This window comes from Cupressus sempervirens, chromosome 1 (assembly GCF_028749045.1).
Source record: "Cupressus sempervirens isolate cs-2001-9-10 chromosome 1, ASM2874904v1, whole genome shotgun sequence".
Classification (NCBI taxonomy): Eukaryota; Viridiplantae; Streptophyta; class Pinopsida; order Cupressales; family Cupressaceae; genus Cupressus; species Cupressus sempervirens.
Genome location: NC_143118.1, coordinates 288,560,015 through 288,580,725, shown reverse-complemented (window position 1 = coordinate 288,580,725; position 20,711 = coordinate 288,560,015). Strand labels below are relative to the sequence as shown.

Here is a 20,711-nt window from a genome sequence, read left to right as displayed (position 1 = left end):
CTCCTCCCACCGTCCCATCGCCATCCCGAAATTGAGGCCCTTTGTCCCCCATCTTGGAAACAAAAGAAACAATCCACAAATGCAACACAAGAACACCAAGATTTTTCACATGGAAACCCTTGGTTAGAGGGAAGATCCAAATGAGAATTAGTACCCACAAATATTTGTACTCTTCCGAAATATGCTTGGTTAAAGGCCTAGCTTTGTTATGAGCTTACAATAATGCTCGATTATAGGAGTCTCACTAGATTAAGGGATTTTGCCTCTAGCACTGTTAGAATCTTTCCACTGCTAGGAGTAACTTTGTGAAAGGATTTAAAACTCAAATTAATGAGCCACCTGACTAAGGGATTTAACTTTAGGCTCATTAGGATCCTGCTCACCTTGTTAAGAGTTACCTAGTTGAGGGATTTAGGTAGGAGAACATGTTAGGATCCAACAAATGAAATAGTTAGAGTAGCACTTCTCCTTTTCTTGTACAAATTCTACTTCTTCTTGTAGACAACGAACACACTACTCAACTGCACCACACATTCATAATCGACAACTTCGTAGATACTTTAGGTTGAACATAAATACATTTTGCAATTGCCTTAAACAAAATGTATTACATTTGAATTTCACCTGTGGCCCGTCGAAAATGTATTACAAAACCCTAATTCATCATTTTCTAATTCAGCTTCCAAATCCAATCACACATCGATTTGGCCAAGAACAACTAGACCATTACACATCATTCTTCCATGTCACCATGACACTTGTATTATGAAAAGATTCACCGGTAACGACCAAATTATACTTGGTTAGGATCTACCATCAACTGTTCTAAATATTCTGTTAGTTCTCCATAGGACAATCTTCAATCTATTGAAACCATGTCTTCCGATATACCAATCTTCACGCGATTTCAATAATAATCACATAGCTTAGTCTAGACAATGTAGACTAAGCGGCAACACCTAGATCCACAGAAATTTGATAAACCAATCAAATCATTCATCATCTGTCAGTGATTGTTCTCTTGGTTGCACTGGCATCCTTCAATCTATCGTAACTCTCTCCAAACTTGTTTCTAGCATATGTGATCCATCACACAATATCTAGAGACAACTCTGAGTCTCCCATTTGAGTCACATACTCCAATTCAATCTCCAACACTATCACAACACTAGATAAACCTGTTTCTGCATTTTATATGTTCATCTAGTAACTGTCAACCAACACAAACTAAGTTGACATCAATGAAAAAACAATAACTGATCTCTTGGACACAAAACTAGTACTACAACACTCAATACAATCTGCATTAGTTATGCCAACACTTACATCTTTTGAATGAAATCCATTTTCACTTCATCATTTTGATTTTTTAACCAACTTCAATCAATTTTTCCTTGAAGCACCCATCATGTTAAGGTCGAGATTTGGGGGATGTTGGGATTTGAAATCCCATGCTGGTAAAAATTCCACCCTTGAGGCCTTATGGCAGAGTCCTTGTGCAAGTTTAGGAAAATTCCGCCCTTGGTTATAGTTTTATCCATTATCTTTGTTTGCAAATTTTGATCAACTGCTCGAGGGCCAAATATCATTTTGCATCTCAAAATCTTCATTTAGGATTCCAACTTTTATTTCCCAACTCAATCTTATCACATTGCATATTGCAAACATGGCAGGGGGTTTGGAATGTTGAGATTAGAAACCCCAAGTTTCTATAAATTCTGCCCAAGACCCCTTACGACTGAGATTTGGTGAAGTTGGGAATGATAATCCCAACATTCCAAAACATCAGCCATGTCTCTAGTATGCAATTAGGGTGCTCATACATTGCTTCCTCTTACAATTTTGACCAACTTGCCATTATCCCTTCATTTCAAGCTTATACAGTGGAATTATCATTTTTCTCTGAGTATTTGGTTGATTTCATCTTCTCTCCTTCAATTTTGCCCTTCCTCACCAATTCAACATTCAACATTCACCCATGGCTACCTTTTCTAGGGGGAGTTCTTGGGATTGGAAATCCCAAATTTTGAAGAATTCTGCCCAAGTTTTCACATCAATCATCACACTGTTTGGTCTTTGTTATGAAGGAGGGTGACATTATTTATTGTTTCTCACATCCTCACCTCATTTTGCATGTTGAAACTCCTTACTTGTCCTCCTTGATACTTCAATCTGAAGGGCGAAATGATTTATAAAATATAACATTTAAGTTTTCTTTTCGTGTATTTGAAGTTATATTCTATATTAATAGTGTAGGGTGTTTGAGAGTGGTGTCAAGTTCAAAGGAGTTATGATAAAGATTTCAGATTTTGATAGTTTCTGAAAAATTCCAAACTTAAGCCAAATTTCAAAATTCAACACACTTGCATCAATGTTATCTCCCACAACTTTTCTTGACTTTCCAAAACAAGTTTGATATTAGAACAAAGATTTTCAAAAGATTCTAACTCATTTCATCACAAATCGCTTGATTTCAAGTTCATATCCTTAATTGGTTAGGCCCAAACTCATTTCTAAGACTTGGAGATTTGAAACTTGCTACTAAGACCACCTAAGAGCACTACTATTATTGCTAAGCAAAAGAGAGGGTCCCCATTTGAAATTGGACAATGATGTGAAAAGCTCACAATATGACATCCTAAGAAAAATTGGAAGAAATAGTATATTACTTGAAAGCACCTAAAATGCAGCTTCCAACACATAATAGTATGCCTTTGTTCTTGATTGACCACACAAACTTCAAATAAAGAAAAACCTCATTGCAAACTTCACTACAAAATATTTGAGCAAAAAGAAGACCAACTTATAGAAATTGACAGAGAGAAATTGGAGAACGTGTTTGCAAAAAGACTCACGACTGGAAAAGGAGACAACCAGAGTCTTTCCAATGTACAAACCCTTTTTAATAGAAAACAAAAACAATCCAAATTCAGCATTCCCCAGTTTCCCTGCCCCAAAACAAGATTGACAAACCATACCAGAGAATAATCAATTACCAACCAACACTAGACTTCATAAATGTGTACAGGTAAGGAGTAACTCCTTGCCTACAATGGCAAGAGGGAGTTAGTCTTCGCCAACTTGTCCACCAAGCAAGAAAAAATAAACTTGTGTACCTCTATAAAATGAAAATACAAATCTGCCACACATTGTATATCATGAATGCTTTAAAACTATATATATATATATATATATATATATATATATATGGTATACCAATAGCGAGCCATCGTATATAAATGATAAATGCAAATCATATTTAAAACATAGGACAAAATAGATAATGATTGCTAAGGTTGTTGATAAAGATCAATGAGAAGTCCCACCACATTAAAATATTTGCTAGTTTATAGTTCTATTATGCCAAGGTAGATGGTAACCAACTAGATGTCTAAAATACTATTCTCCCAACCTAGGAAACTGGGGACAAGTTGAGGTTCTAGCTCTAATGACATCCTTGACTTTCATCTTATGTATGCCCCTACGTTGATTATACTCTTCCCTCACTCATGGGATGGGTTCTCCTTCAATATCCACTAACATGGAAAGATTAGATATCCACGCCATTGCAATAACTACTTATTAATTGAATTAATATAAATATACATCAATTATTCCAATCAGTTTTGATTACAATTTATTTCCAAATATCCCATGTATGGAATATAAATCATCCTTCTAATATCATTTCCATTAACAAAACAAGATAGACATAAATTATTCTTACTAGAAAATACTTAACTAAAACAAGTGGAAATCATATGATTGTTGTCATCACTACAATAATCTGTTTGGGGGCCCTTACCCTTGTAGGGCCCCATAAAATTATCGGCCATAAAATTTTAGGCTAGGGCGCGGTGTAACCCCCCCTTAGAATAGTAGGGCCGAATTGAAGGGGGGTCAGGGCCCTACTATTTGAAGGTATTATTACAATTATAAAATTAAATGGTCATGAGGAAGGGATGTAACATATTCTCCCCACCCCTTTCGATTCGTTGTCCTTCATGATTATTCTTACCAATGTACTAATATGATTCCACAAGGTTCAATACATGTGCTCAATATTCAAAACAAGTGAGGAAATCTCTAAAGGATCTCATAATAATCCTCACAAGTAGCACTATCTTCTACATATTGGTCAACCAAGCAAGAACAAGTTAGAGAGCAATTCTATAGGCAATCGGGTTGATAACTTCCAAGATCTCAAAGGGTCCAACATAGCGAGGTACTTATTTGAACGTTTTCCTGAATTTTAAAGAACTTTTGTGGGGTTTAACCCTTAGAAAAGTCTTCTTCCTAATTTCAAATTGTTCAGGGGTGCATTTTAAATCAGCATAGCTCTTATTTTTGTTGTTAGCTTCAGCTAACCATTTTTTAATTAATAACACTTGCTCTTCCATATCTAAAAGCATCTCTGGTCCAATAATTATTGTGTTCTTTCTATTGTAGATTGCTTCAAAGGGTGCCATCTTGGTGGCTGACTGATATGAATTATTATAGGCAAATTCCAGTTAATCCTCCCATTTGTACTATTAGTCCATGCAGTATGTTGTAAGTAGATCTTCTAAAACTTGGTTTATCCATTCTATCTGCCCCATGGTTTCTGGGTGATATACTGAACTGATTTTCAATTGAGTTCCTAATGTTGCAAAGAGGGTGATGGAGCCTAATTTTTTGGCCTCCATTTATGAAATGCTATTGGAGATAGAAATATAATCATAGATGTCAAAAGCCAAGGATAACATGGAACGAAGCTTCAATGAGTTCAATAAGATGGGTGAACACAACTCTGGAATTGATGTTGTTACTGATAACATATGAATTCTCAGGACATAGAAATCCCTGATCCAGTAAATCCACGGGATATTGTTGCAGATATGGAAAGTTGTTCAGGGACCTTTGATCAGTTTGGCAAACAGACCTTTTGCAAATGATGTTGCTATGCAAAGTGAGAACTTTTCTCGTTGTCAAGAATAGTTCAGTTCTCCACAACTAGATACTCTTAAATCTGAAAAATTAAGTAGTAGCATTAATGTCCTCTTAACTTGCACAGCTGACAGTTATAGTGCAATAGCAGCACATGTTTCTTTGATGGACCTGGCCTCTGAAGTGTCCAATTTAAGTTGCTACCTATGGGATGCTTCTCCTAATCATTGAAGGAATAAGATATGAGTGTATTAGTTACTTACAAAGAATTGTAGCCAGCATGTACAACAGGTTTTTGACTATTTTCCAAAGCAAGAGCCAGTATACAGTTAATACCAGCGATAGACATGGAGCATCTTATCAATGATTAGAAAGAGATGCAGGATTGATTTAGTTGCAGTTGTCGACTCAGCACATGAGGAAGATATGAATGATGGTGATATTAATGTTCGGTTTTAGAAAGCCCAAGCCTTGGGAACACACAATAACAGCATCTATCGATGGAACTAAAATGACATAAAGACTATGAAAGAATGCGAAAGGACTACTGATTGTGTCTCAAGACATAATTCATGTAGACCAATTCCCAATTGATGCTGAGTCAAATGATTGGCTAAAGTGATAAAAAGGAAACAACCCAGTAAGTGTTGTGGTTCGAAGTTAGTAGAAAATCTAACAATATATTGCCCTTCCTCTACATGGGAAAAATCAAAATGCGGAGGAGTGAATCTAAAATAGAGGTGGTTCGACAGAAAGGCTGTGGAGTTCACAATGAAGACGAATACAGGAACGCAATGATAGAATGGACAATTGCAGTTCTGCACATAGGAATTTCAGGCATCGAGCGCTTCCATGTTTGTAAGACTCTATTCACGACCGTCGACAGCTTTCATGAATTGATGAAAAGGAAAATTATATCGATAAGAGTAACCTTAGAAAAGAAGCTAAATAAAGTGATAAAGAAAAGTATTAATTTGCAATTGAAAATTATTATGTACTGAAGAGGTGCGATTAAGTGTTTCCAAATAAAATGACTTTCCATTTGAAAAGTCACGTCTCCCTTATATCTAAAATATAAACAAGGGGTATGCTATTTGTAAAAGAAACATTAAAAAATGTTCAGATTCATATTCAAAAGAAGAAGCATTTTATATTATTTTGTATGGAGGGTTAAGGAGCTTAATATGACTTTTCTAATGTAAATTCTATTATTTTATTTTAATAATAAAATAAGATGTTCTTTGTTTATTATTAAAGGCGTGGAGATTTAAACTGTAGATGAATTGTCCTTTGTAATTATTTTTTGGAATTCTGTATACAATTTAAATGTCAGAATAGTGGACAAGGTCATTTAGCATTTATATTCAATCATCACAGATAGTGTGAAATATTAAATTGTTTTCATATCTGTGTCCGGTTTGTCTCCCTGTTAGAGGAGTTAAAATTCAATCTGGACTAATTTAAGATTGCATAATATTTGATCTGTCGCATCTTGATTATTTAATTGTTGGCACTAAAGTGTGTAAAACATTATAAAGTTGTACGTGAAAATTCACTGAAATTGACTCTATTGCCCGGATGAGCAAAGGCACTGGTCTTTTTATTATTGAAGTCAGAAAATCTGTAATTTCCTTCCTACAAACATCAAATTAATTATTATTCAATTATACAAAACATTCAAACATTATCCAACATCCAGTTTTAGTTTCATTGAGTTCAAGGACTTTGCCAGCTGGAGAACTCCAAAGTTTAAATTCACTATAGAAAAGCCTTGAACTAGATAGTCAGTGTCGGAGGTGAAGGTTTACCCGCTTGGGTGTAGCGGAGCCTGAATTGTAGAGGAATCGAGAAGTATTCCCACTCGTTGGTCAGAATTGATTGAGAAGTCCTATCGGAGAAGTGGTAGGCTCTTGGATTTCCATTTGTGGTTGTGGGAACCAACAGAGGGTTTGCCAAAATCTAGAGTCCTTGCATCTTTGCCTGAAATATTTTTCTTTGGTATTTGATGTTATCAGAAGATCTTTGACACAAATTCTCCAGCTAAAATAGGAGCCCTATTGGTCAGATTACTGGAACAAGTCATCTTGATATAGCTTTTATCTTACTTGGATCCAAGACAATACCTTTAGCAGAAATTATGGCTTAGATATTGCATCTCCTTTGGAAAGAAGGTACACTTGGATAACTTTCCATATAATTTGTGTTCCCTTAGATGTTTAAGAACAACTTGCAAATGTTGATGACAGTCCTTTTCATTCCTTGAATAAATTAATAGGTCATCACGAAACAGTAATACCTACTCGACCAAGGAGTTTTTTAATACACTGTTGATGAGGTTCATAAAGATAGCTAGAGCATGTGTGAATTCAAAAGGTTGCACTATAAATTCATAATGCTCGTAGCCAGTCCTGAACGTTCTCGTATAGATATCTTCCTCCTTCAGTCTTAGTTGATGATAGCTAGGTTGTAGATCTATCTTGGATAAGACTGCTGCCCCTCTCATTTGATTGAACAAGTCATCAATTTTGGGCAATAGGTGCCTATTGTTAATTGTGGCCTTATTTAGCATCCTGCAGTCAATACAATGGCAAAGGGTTCCATCCTTCTTTCTTATAAAAATCATTGGTGCTCCCTTAGGAGACACACTTGATCTAATTAATATTTTGGTGAGTGTTGATATGAGTTTTGTTCCACTACTACATGTAGAATCAATTACTTAGTATTCCAAGATGAAATACCAAATTTCTGGTTCTCTCTTGTATCGTCAGTCTCAGAGCACATTATGTTGAAGTTGCATGGTGTTACATTATATGGTGTATAATGCCAAAATCAATGTATTGTGAATGGTCAGTGCATGCATTTTGGTTGCAAAACTTCACCTTTGTGAAAGTTCTGTGTGTGTCTGTCTGGGCTGCATCATTTTTGTAGTTTCAGCGATCAGAGTTTATGATCATACAAAAGTTATTTATCTCTGCAGTTCTCATTCTTCATATGGACAGTGATCGGTAAGGACTGAGTTTTATTTATAATTTTATCACATCTCTTTACATATTGAATTTATATTTGAGAAGATACCTGTGCGTGTTGGGTATCATTGTCAGTTGGTTATTTTAACTTCTGATCACTGACTGATCATAGAATATTGAAATCATCAAAGAATGATAGAGATGCTGTAATTGATTTTCAGAAGAGTAAAATATTTATTTTTCTGTGGATTGGGTTGTTTCCCTTTGTGAGGTATGTTTTTCCCAGGATAATAATTGTGTCATTGTTTTTGTATTTCTGATTATTGCATTCTTATTTTTTGGTTAAAAAATTTAACATCTAGAAAGCATGGATTACTCCAAAGCAACACAAGTAATCAACCATGAAGACCAACAATGAATCAAAATTACTTTGATAGCATTATGGCAACAATTTCAACAAGTCTTATTGTACTATACTCTAATCTAAGGAGTTACAAATGGGAAGGCCTTGGCAGTTCTCATTCTTCATATAAACAGTGATCAGTAAGGACTGAGTTTTATTAATAATTTTATCACATCTCTTTACATATTGAATTTATATTTGAGAAGATATCTGTGTGTGTTGGGTATCATTCTCCGTTGGTTATTTTAATTTCTGATCACTGACTGATCATAGAATATTGAAATCATCAAAGAATGACAGAGATGCTGTAATAGATTTTCAGAAGAATAACAGGCTTATTTTCTGTGGGTTGGGTTGTTTCCCTTGGTGAGGTATGTTTTTCCCAGGATAATAATTGTGTCATTGTTTTTGTATTTCTGATTATTGCATTCTTATTTTCTGGTTAAAAAATTTAACATCTAGAAAGCATGGATTACTCCAAAGCAACACAAGTAATCAACCATGAAGTCCAACAATGAATCAACAATTACTCTGATAGCATTATGGCAACAATTTCAACAAGTCTTATTCTACTATACTCTAATCTAAGGAGTTACAAATGGGAAGGCTTTGGCCTTTTATATTTGTTCAATTATAATGAAGGGACAAGGTTGATTTGAAATCAAGGGCCAAGATTATGCCAACAATGCCCTAATCCAATTGATAGCTACAAGCATTAAATGCTTATTTAATTACATCAAAACACCACCTTGTGGGCCAATGAGAAAATTACAGTGCTTTTGAGAGCCAATGAGAAAATAGAAGGTGGAGACATCAGGTGGACTCCAGATGTACATTTGGTATAGTTTGATTGAATGAGCTTGGACATGTGCAATTGGAGCCTATTGATTGGTCATAGATGCTTGAGCGCTACCTCAACATCCTTATCTCATAGATTTGATCAATTCTTTGGTGATGAGAAAATATCTCTTGATGCACAACATTATAAAGCCTTCAATTGTGATGGCATATTGCCAAATCGCTTCATCTTCTCAATTTTTCTCAACTTGTAGATATTACAAGGTAATTGGTAAATATTTGCTTGTTATTAACAAAGACCAAGAGGTCATTATATACAAAAGAATGAAACAATGTTTCCCTAGGAGACAATCGTAAAGAATAGAAATATTCTATTCTAGGTGGAAGAAAGCTAAAAAAGCTACAACTAACTAAAGCTAACTAAATATTACAAATATTCTAATATTTACAATAGATTACAAAATAGATTACCATTAACGAATAATAGATGATTATCTATTATCGTAATACCCTACTTTAATGGTTAATCTATCTACAACACCAAGCTATCCTCTGAATTTAACAAACTTATCAGAACCAAGAGGCATAGTGAGAATGTCTGTAGTTTGATCTGTGGCAGGAACATTCTGCAAATCTATTGTCCCGTCTTCAACCAGCTGTCGTATGTAGTGACAATGAACATCCACATGCTTGGTTCCTTCATGGAACACTGGATATCGGGCTAACTTGATAACGCCTTTGTTATCAACAAACATAGTACTCAGTCTTGCTAGTGACATCTGCATATCCCCAAGCATTTGATGAAGCCAAACAACTTCACATCTTGCCTCAACATTCACTCTATGTTCGGCCTCTGTAGAGGAGAGAGAAATTGCCTGCTGCTTCTTACTGGTCCATGTGACGACACCAGATCCCAAACTAAACACATCTAGAAGTTGACTTTTTGTCATCAACAAAGCCTGCCCAATCTGAATCTGTGAACCCACCGAGTCTAGGAGTAGAACTTCGAGAGTGTAGAAGTCCATAATCCGAGGTCCTTCACATAGCAAAGCACATGCTTTGCAGCCACCCAATGATCAACCTTAGAAGTTGTCATAAAGCGTGAGATGTAGCTGACTGTGAAGCTGAAGTCAAGCCTAGCAGCAGAGAGGTAGATGAGGCTGCCTACTTGTTGCCTATATGTAGTATCATCAACGGAAGGAGAATCAAAGTTTGTAGATAACTTGAGACCTTTCTCCATAGGTGTAGATGCAGGCTTGCAATCTTGCTTACAAAATTTGTCTAATAGAGCCCTAACATATTTGGACTGAGAGATGAATATACTAGAAGATTGTTGCCAAGCCTCATCACCTAGGCGATAATGCATGAGCCCAGGTTTAGTCATATCAAAAGACTAGCATAAATTCTGTTTGATTCCCTGAATCAAAGACGCTGAACTGCTAGTGATGATCAAATCATCCACATAAATAACCAGAAGGATGATGTCACTATCAGTAGTCTTGATGTACAAATTGGAGTTTGAGTTACTCCTCTTGAAGCCTTGATCACTGAGGTACTTATCAATTTTTATGTACCATGCTCGAGGGGCTTACTTCAAGCCATAGAGAGCTTTTACCAATCTGAGAACTTGATGGTCTTTACCAACGACCTTGAAACCAGGAGGCTGTGCCATGTAGACCCAGTTGAGCTCTCGAGAAACCCACCAAGAATCTGGTATCAATTTTTTTTTCTGAGCTCAAGAACTAGGGTTTCAAAGAAAACCCTAGGCGGCAGCCATGAAAGGTCGAAGTTGTAGAAAAATGGAGTTTGGAAGCAAAAATAATGTTGATTTTTGGTAGAAAGTAGATGATCTCTAGTTGTTTCCGGCTTTGGAGAGCAAAAAGGACACCAAAGATGGTGTCTGAAGTGTGCCTAATGGATCAAACGACAGCTAAAAAACGGGACAAGCAACACTACTTGGACGTGAGCTCTGCGATCACGCTGTGAGCAGAGATAGATGTGTGCAGGCGCGATTTGTTTGTAAGACCAATGGTTATATAGATGGTCTAAAAATGTCACTAGTCTGCAAGAGAAAACGCAACCAGAGATGGTGGTATTCAGACAGCCGCATGACAAGACCAAACACGATTTGCACAAAGGAATTTCTCCTCAAACCCTAGCTTGCGGTTTGTAGATTTTGTTCTTCCAAAAAAACTTAACTAAAAAGTAAACGGAGTTGTGAAGCAGGTCTGCGAGGAAAAAAATTATTTCGAAATTAATGATCTTTGAATTTCAATTAAGAAATTATTATTTTTGATTTTTTAAAACCATGCTCTGATACCATATTATGGTAAATATTTGCTTGTTATTAACAAAGATTGAGAGCTTCATTATATACAAAAGAATGGAACGATGTTTCCTTAGGAAACATTCGTAAAGAATAGAAACATTCTATTCTAGGTGAAAGAAAGCTAAAAAAGCTACAGCTAACTAAAGCTAACTAAATATTAGAAACATTCTAGTATTTACAATAGATTACAAATTAGATTACTATTAACTAATAATCAAGGTCATTGGGAGACGGGAAGACTTGGAGGTCTCCAGTGTTGGTACTGGTACCAGTACAACAATTTTTGGAAAATAGGAGACGAGGGTACTTGGAGAGGGCAATTTTTTTAAAATAGTTTTAAGAGTTTAATACTAAATACAAAATAGTAATACTGTAAAACCAAAAGACTAAAGTAAATAATAATAGTAATGTCACATTAATATAGAGTCAAATATTTCAAAACTCACATAATCACATTACTGTATCTCATAGCGATATTTGTTTCCCAAATATTGCATATGATCATCATCATATCAGATTGATAATCATTGAGATTATCATTACATATTCAAATTTTAAATTAAAAAAAAAGTATAATTAAATGCTAAATTGCCAATATGCAAACAAAATGAGCAAACTTAGTACAATGAACAAGCCAGAAATCTATCTAGTACTAGTATGTTGATGGTACTATTATCTACTCCACATGGTTGTGATCATCCATCTCAAGGTCTTCAGATATCATGCTCTCAAAATCATTTAAATTGTTATTGGTCTTAATTTTTGCATTAAAAAAATTAAAATGAGGGCTAAAATACATAAAATAATTTAATAATATGTTTTATATTTATTTATTATTAGGAGACTTTACTTTTTGAATTAGGAGACTGGGAGATTGTAAGAGACTTCGTCATGAAGTCCTGAACCTTTTTTGAGGTCTTTGGAGATGCAAAAAGTCTCCGAGACGCGTCTCCAAAGATGCAACAAGTCTCTGAGACACGTCTATGTCTTTGAGACTCGTCTTTAGGTGGGAGATTGGTCTCTAGGTAACCATTCTAATAATAGATGATTATCTATTATCGTAATAGTTGACATGCAAACTTTGTTCACTATCTTTGCTCTTCATGTTTTTCTTTGAATTTTCATCGTCAACCTCGAGCATCAATCTTGATTGTGTTTACTGTATGGGGTAAATAGTTTGATGCATATAGACAATAGACAAGAATATGTAACACAACAGTACTCCTTTTATTATTCGCATATATGCCGAAGGGATTACATAGTGCTTCCAATGATGATTACAACCATCTCGGATGATGTGCATATACTTCTCGAAGAACCTTTTCGAAGGGTTCCGTCGGCTACATAACAATTATCGACTACATGCTAATCTACCCGTTGGCTGTTTTCTAATTTTACTGACAAGTATTCTCGCCTGTCACGTAGGTGACTTGGGTTCGGCCTCGGCAACAGCGCCAAATGTTTACTGTATGGGGTAAATAGTTTAATGCATATAGACAATAGACAAGAATATGTAACACAACAATACTCCTTTTATTATTCGCATATATGCCAAAGGGATTACATAGTGCTTCCAATGATGATTACAACCATCTCGGATGATGCACATATACTTCCTGAAGGGGTCTGTCGGCTACATAACAATTACCGACTACATGCTAATCTACCCGTCGGTTGTTTTATAATTTTTACTGACAACAGATTGAAGTCTTGAAATTGATCTTGCCATAGTTCTCTTTATCTACTAGCATCTTTAAATTCTCCATCTTTTGTTTCCCCTTGCAAAATTGTTGGTTTTTGGGATCGCTGCAAATGTAACTACTAACAATTAAGCGAAGAAGTGACATTTAACTACTAACGATTAACCGAGATAATAAAACAATTGAAATAAATGAAATAACGATTAATTGAAATAACTGTAATAACGATCAATTGAAATAACTATTAACTATCTTTCCTTGCATACAAGTAAAGTAAATGCATAACATGAAATAGAAGGAGGAACATACAAGAAGTAACTAGTGAGTCTTTAATTAGTTGTGCAAGTCTCGACTATCGGTAACAGGAGAAGTATTGACTTAGGATTAACCTCCCAACTGCGGACCATAATCATCCCCACACAATCTTTTGAAAGAAAGGCCCTCCCTACCTCAGAATCGGGCCCAGGGTACTACTAGTCCAACCATCCGAGCCCTCCCTACTTCGGAATCGGGCCTAGGGTACTACTAGTCCAACCATCCGAGCATTTCCAGTGTTTAGAATGCCCCGCTCAATTATAGACGGACTTGTTTGAATAACTGACACTACCGACATCATGTGATTTTAAGTTGGCAAACATGCCTTTATCGACCTGGGCCAAGGTTTTTGGATGGGTTCAACTACCCGATCACCACCTCTCAACTTGACAACAGAAGAAAACAATAAACATGAACATGCATGAGTTATTAAATATTTATGTGTTTTTAATGTCACATCTGATTTTGCTTCTATGTTACTTGCAGATTTCTTTCTCACCTCTTCACCTCTTCCATGGCCATTCAGCTGGGTGAGTCTTAGGTGTTTAATTCTCAGAGTTTAACCAACTCATTCTGCTGATTCTACAGTTGGTGTAATAATGTTTCATATTTCAATACATCACAGCTTATATCACTTGAGGAAAATAAACTTAAGGCTTGCAACAAAAATCATTCGATTCTGCTGTACAGCAGTAAAATAAAGATGTAAAATCAGTAAAATAGACATGTAAAATATATCATGATCAATGTTCTTGACTTGGTTTGAAAAGTTCAGACTCTCTAAGGAACTATTCAATAACAAATAACAATGATGATGGACGACATCCTATGGAAAGAATCCTTACTGCTGTAAATACACGCATAGTAATATAGAAAAGAATACAATGTTTCAATCGGAAATGGTATGTCGACCACATCTCTAGATTATCTCTTGAGAAGGAGGAGCTTTTGCTGGATGCTATCAACCAGTCCCTACTTGTGAGATATCCTGAGCGCAATCTCGGAGTGAATAACAATCTTGACTTCCAGTAGAGGTATAAAGAGAGGGAAAAACGTGGCCAAAAGTTCAGAAAAATAAAATCGTGAAGAAGGATACAATTCGTAAAAAAAACATATATTTGGTTTCTCACGGCTTCCAAATATTTAAAGGGGTATTCAATAAACGTCATGGCTTCCAAGAAGTCGTAAGTCATAAAGAAATGAGTTGGCTTCTTGAACACCAATATAATATGCCAAGTGTTTATTTCTGTTTCTAGCAAGAAATTGAATAAATATGGAAAAAGATTTGAAAGTTATAAATCAAGGATAATTTACAATATATTTATCTACTTGCATGTAGATGTATTTATGAGATGACATCATATTATATATTTTATCTAAGGTTGTATCTATTATTATGTATATTTAAATACATGCTTTATTTGGAAGATTATTTTATCTTCTTGTACATGTATTTAAATGTACGTATTAGATAGAATCTTGTATAAAAATAATATTATGGTGTCACCTTTATTTCTATATTTATGTGCATGTACATAAATATACATCATAATGATTTGGTGGAAAAGTCTATCAAAAGCCATTTGAGGTACGCATTATTTTTAATTAAAAATAACTAATATTTTAAATGTTTATTTAATAGCTCATGCATGTCCATCGATTGTATCTTGATGTTCAAGTCGCTAGGTCCTTACCAAGAGAGTTAAAGGTCATATGTGCCGACCCGATAATTGGACTAAGTACCCCATTCTGTTGATTCTGTTAAGCAATGCTTCTCCCTTTTGTCTTCTCCTACAATTGCCCGTGCAACATATTCCACGATAATAACAAGTTCCATAATAAATCCAAAATAACATTTTAATGTAGATTTTAGCAAGGAATTTAATTATTAACCATAATTTCAAAACCAAGCTACTGCTAACATCATCATATGACAAATAATGGATAACGACCATCATCAATAAACATTTAGACAAACTTTTTCATAGAGTACAACTGCTATATTTAACTACCTCTTTCACATGACTATGAAGAAAATTCATTTAATTAAATGGCTATAATAAATTTAAATTAGGTCAAAATTTGGGATGTAACAACCTAGGACAACCACCCTACTCCCAAGCGAAAAGAGGGTGTCTCAATTTGCGATGAGGTGATGGTGTGGAAACCTCACAACAATGAGCAATTCTTGTAACCATGCCATGAGTTCCATCAGCTCAACAATGGAGATCCTATAAATGGCCTTAGAAATTGGTTAAATTCTAGGTACCAGATCAATGAAGAAGTCAAACACGCTCGTTGGGGGTAGTCTTGGTAACTCTTCTAGAAACACATCATGAAAAAATACAGGTGTTTTTCTGCAAAAGATTGTATGATATCATGCTCTTCCGTCATTTGAGTTGACATCCCACAAAGCTTCTTATCATCATGGTAAACTATCTTCTCAAGCTTCCTTGCATCTTTTAGTACAGCGTGAATTCTTTGCTGACAGGTTGTTTGATATTGATGCTGATCCTTGTGTGTTTATTATAGACGGTTTCATGGAGATAGCTTTTATTTACTCTTAGCTAATTCTTTTATCATCTCGTTTCTTTGCATATTTTTAGGGCTATATCTCGTTTGGAGCATAACCTTGCTAGCGGAGCTTCTATAGAGTTTTTAGTATGGTGCACTTTATATGGAGAGAATATGTAGTGAACAACTCCAGAATGATCTCTATCAACTCCCTGAATTCCAGCCTGCCCATGATTCCCATTGGAAGAGTCATTTTTATTTATCTTTAGAGCATAATGAGGAGGGGAGTCTAACGACCATCCCAACAAATCTTGTTCCTAACTTGGTTAACTGTTCTAGAAGGGGTACATCTCTTCCCACAACTCTCCAAGCCCAATCTTTGAATGATGGGCAAATCACTTGGAGCCATACGACTAAACAAATCACATTTTGGTATTATGGTTGCCTACAAACCGCAAACAATACAAATTCTAAGTTGATGACTGAACAATTTCTTGCCTTGGAAAATCCTTTTATTCCTCTCCAACAAGATTTGCCAAAGAATGGAAAAGGGCCAATGTTCCAAGTGCTGTGGAGAAAAGGAGTCGAAGCTGGGGAGACATATCCAAAAACTACACCGAGGAGGAGACATGGACACAAAGCTTACTCCAAATTCCCCACTAGCAGTGCCAGATTTCCTTTCAGAAGGGGCACAAGATAAGAATATGTGAGGAGCATTTGTCATTGCTATTGCATAGGACACACATTGAAGGATCCTGAAAATCTCTCTTTCTCAAATAATCCCAAGTTAGGCACCTCTATACAATTAACCACTTATTAAAACTGCACAAGGGCTAGGAAAACTTACTCCAAACCTGTTTCCACCATGGAACATTAGATCTCCATGAATTTTCCTGTCTAGCACTGGATACCCCAAAGCAAATGAGGATTTACCGTTCAGGTCAAGGCCTTAAACACACATTTCTTTTTCCACCAAGTAGAAACAAACTTTGCCTGCCAAAATCTTTGTTAGCTCTTGATGATCCTATTCAGAGCCTCTAGGAGGACACTCATGAGGTTCTTTCCATTGATAAATTATACAAAGAGGACCTGTAATCTTCAACTCTACTCCAACCCGCCTGAAGAAAACTGTAACTCAAAGAGCATAGATGCAGATATGGAAACAAGAGTGGAGGGAACCCATCCTAAGAATCAAGCCAAAATAAAGCTTTTGATCCTTTCAAGCAAATCGAAAAAACCTATAATTAATTTATTACCTCTGTTGAGAGTGTTTCAGATTAAAGATTATTTACCCTCAAGGCCATAATAAGGAACATCCTTACTTTCCACTCTGCTCAGATACTTTACAGTGAGGAACTAAGTGTATCCGTTCCTGATGAGAACACCATTTCTTGTAAACTTTAGGTGCCAAAGCTTGGCCATTAAAATTTGTTTGTCAGACACAAAGAGCCTATCTTGCTTTGGCTTATAGATTGAATCCCACTGAACCAAATTCTTTCTTTTTTGAAAGAAGATTGCCAGTCCACAAAAGATTGTCGGATAGGGCATTAAACTCATGATTGAAACTAGGAGTTGCTTGCAAAAAATCTGCAAGGTCCAATTTCAAACTTTTTTTGTAGAACTTATCCAAATTTCCTACCAAAACCTGTTGGGCAAAGAGCCTATAGAAATGGGAATACCAAGGAATAAAAAGGGGAGAGCACCAATTTGGAATTTGAGAATCCTAGCAATCCTGGTCTGGATAGGCAAAAGAGTATTAAAGAAGAAGATAGAGGACTTGTCTTCATTAATCCTTTGCGTAGAGGTTGTGAAATAAGTATCCAAGGTTGTTAGATTAGTATCTTCAGTCACTTTTGCTAGACCCAACAAAGCAGTGTTGTGCACAAACTAAAGGTTAGAATGAGGAGGAACCCTGTCTCTCCTGCTCCACCCCTATATCATGGCTTGCCTCACCTTGTACTTTAAAAGTCTTCCTGACCTTCAGCCATCATGATCAAAAGGATATTGTGAGAATGTACCTCCTTGAGTCCTTGTCTAAGACCTCCTGAAGCAATAAAGAGCTCAAGAGGTTCGCTACTAATAAGAACAGAGAAAGAGGGAGTTGTAACAAAACTCATAGCTCACTTGTGACTCAGTCCATTTGCTACTACCAAATCCAAAGGCTTTCAAATCTTCAAATAAGAATGACTAGTTGACACAGGCGTTAGCTTTGGCCATGTCAAGCTTGATGATCAGAGATTTCTCTTTGGAGATTGCCATGGAATGAAAAGCCTCCATAGCCCCCACCAGACCATCCAAAATTTGTCTACCAACAACAAAATTCCTTGTTTCTTTGAGATTAAAGAACTAAGCCATGGCTTAAGTCTTTCAGCAATCAACTTAGTAATGATTTCGTACACAACATTACATAGTGACGTGGGTCTAAAGAGATTTTAAGAGTCTAACACCTCTTTCAGGAATAAGATCAAGGAAATTAGTATTAATGGCTCGAAACATTCCTATGAGACTTGGATCACTTCTAGTAGATTCAGCTTGGCAATCTCAAAAAGCTCTTGAAAAAACTCATTGGAAAAACATGCAGTCTAGGGGTGCCTTCTCTTTCTTCACTTGGAAAACAATCCCCTCCAATTCCTTTAAAGTGATGGGCTGGCTTTAAGCATCATTCATCTTATTATTAACCAATGAAGTGACACACCAATTTCAAGGTCCACCACTTCCTCTCTAACCACAAGGTTATCCCCTATATAAAGAGAAGAATAGAAATGAATAATCTCTGTAGAAATCATCCTAGCAGATGATAGTTGATAACCTTTAGAAGACCTGAGAGAAGTAACGAGATTACTTTTGATGCTTGTTTCAATGTTTTGTGATACTCACCAATACAAAATTAAATACTAATTATTTCATCCTCTTTTGGATGAGGAAGCCTCAAATCCTAAACTACATGATCAAATAAGGTAACCCCAAAGTTATAATGCGAACATGTGACTTTATGTTGGGCTTAATATCAACCAAAGTAAAGGTTTATACTATTTCCTTTAAGAGCCTACATGAGTGATTAAACCTGCCAACACTGCCCCTCTTTTTATCTGAGCTTGAAACATCATAAAAATATGGGGCAAGGGATCTAACCATCCCGATATGCAACCACAGCTCAAACTTTCCAGAGAAATCAGTCGGAGCATATACATTTGTGAGAAGATTAACTTCACCTAATTCTATACTCGAGGCAACCAAAGACATAGAAGATCTGTTAGACACCCACCACAAGAGAACAACTTTGTGTGGGTCCTAGAGACAAGCCACGCCACCTGAACTACCTTGCCCCCAACACACTGACACTGGCCTCTGACCCAAATCTTCGGAGCTAGACTCAACATTCCTTCTACTGACATCTTGGTCTCCTAGATAAAGGTAATATTAGGAGAATGAATTAAGATCAAATCACCAGTTGCCTTTTGTCTAGGGATGCTATTCGTACCTTACATTCCATGAAATATCTATCATTTTTGAGTTGCAGGGGAATGGGAATCAATGGCTTTTATTGACCTAGACTCAACCGAAGCCTCATCAATTCATTTAATCCTTCTTCCTGCCAACCTTAGGAGGTTTTTATGGAAGGCTATTCTTCAGAATATTTTTCTGTAGACCCAAAGCGAGCGGCGTACCCTTGCTTTTTCCAACCTCCCAAGGGTCCCCCCCTGGACTTATCAACAGACTAGTGAAACCTAGAGATTCTTTTACCGCAACACCTCCACTAGCCTCTAGACTACTTGAAGTCAGCAAAGGAATATCTGTGGCCATTTGGGCATACATTCCTTCAGCCTGAGAGTCATTAGAAAGAGTGAAATCCTTTTCAGCAGCGGATTGTGAGTTACTTGAATTTGCATGCATGTTTGCAGAGAAGATACCTCCTACCACCGTATTTATAAAAGGAAGAATCTGTGACCAAGAAGACCCTCCAGCCAACATCATGCAAAACAAAAAACAGAGAAGCCCCAATTCATCCACTAGGCTTAAATGCAGAGAATAAAATGTTTCACAGGGAAACCAAAAATCCTCTATTGAGCAGCAGAAAAATCAAAAGAACCACAGCCAAACCCGGCCAAACCCGAAGACCAGGTAGCACACTGCAGGCCTACATCCATCCGTCTGCCATTCTAAACTTTAGTTTTATCATCAGAGCCTATCTTCCATTTACTTCCATGGAGAAGTCTTGGGACTTCTCTATCTTCAAATATCACCCTTTATCTTTCTTGGAAGGAATGCTTACATTTTGTGAATTGTTTGACGAGCATGATATTTGATGATTCCATAGAGATGGCATATAAAGGCTGACAGCTACTTTGAATGTGTTGATTTGGTCACATAGGAAAAGTTGCCTAAATGAGTGTTAGGCTATGGCCTTTGATTTTTGGGGAATGCCATCTTGTTTTTTTTTACATCTTTATAAATTGTATGTGGTAAATAAAATTTGAAATTACAATTTTTTGGTTAGTAAGCCACAGAGCTTAAAAATTAGTTTGATTGATCTATGATGTTAAGAGCTTAGGAATCATTTCTTATATGATACTCATATGCTGTCATATGGGTAACTGAGCAGATTGCAGAGCCTTTAAGGTCAATGGTCATGGGAGCTCCCTTGGAAGATGCCCGTCATCTAGCTCAACGATACGAGCGGATGCGGCAAGAAGCTGAAGCACAGGTGAGTTTTGGTGATGGATAGCAAGCTTTTCATTTTGCATGCACAAACAATATTA

At 36.2% G+C, this 20,711-nt stretch overlaps 1 protein-coding gene across 4 annotated transcripts in view; it reads left to right on the top strand.

Annotated features, from left to right (window-relative positions):
* LOC149577229 (SH3 domain-containing protein 2-like) overlaps positions 1-20,711 on the top strand; it is a 64,490-nt gene that overhangs the window by 23,819 nt on the left and 19,960 nt on the right. For all 4 annotated transcript variants that reach the window (XM_089822786.1, XM_089822767.1, XM_089822794.1 and 1 more), the window contains one exon: positions 20,555-20,656. In XM_089822786.1, the coding sequence (XP_089678912.1) occupies positions 20,555-20,656 (102 nt within the window). The remainder of the gene's footprint in view (positions 1-20,554; positions 20,657-20,711) is intronic.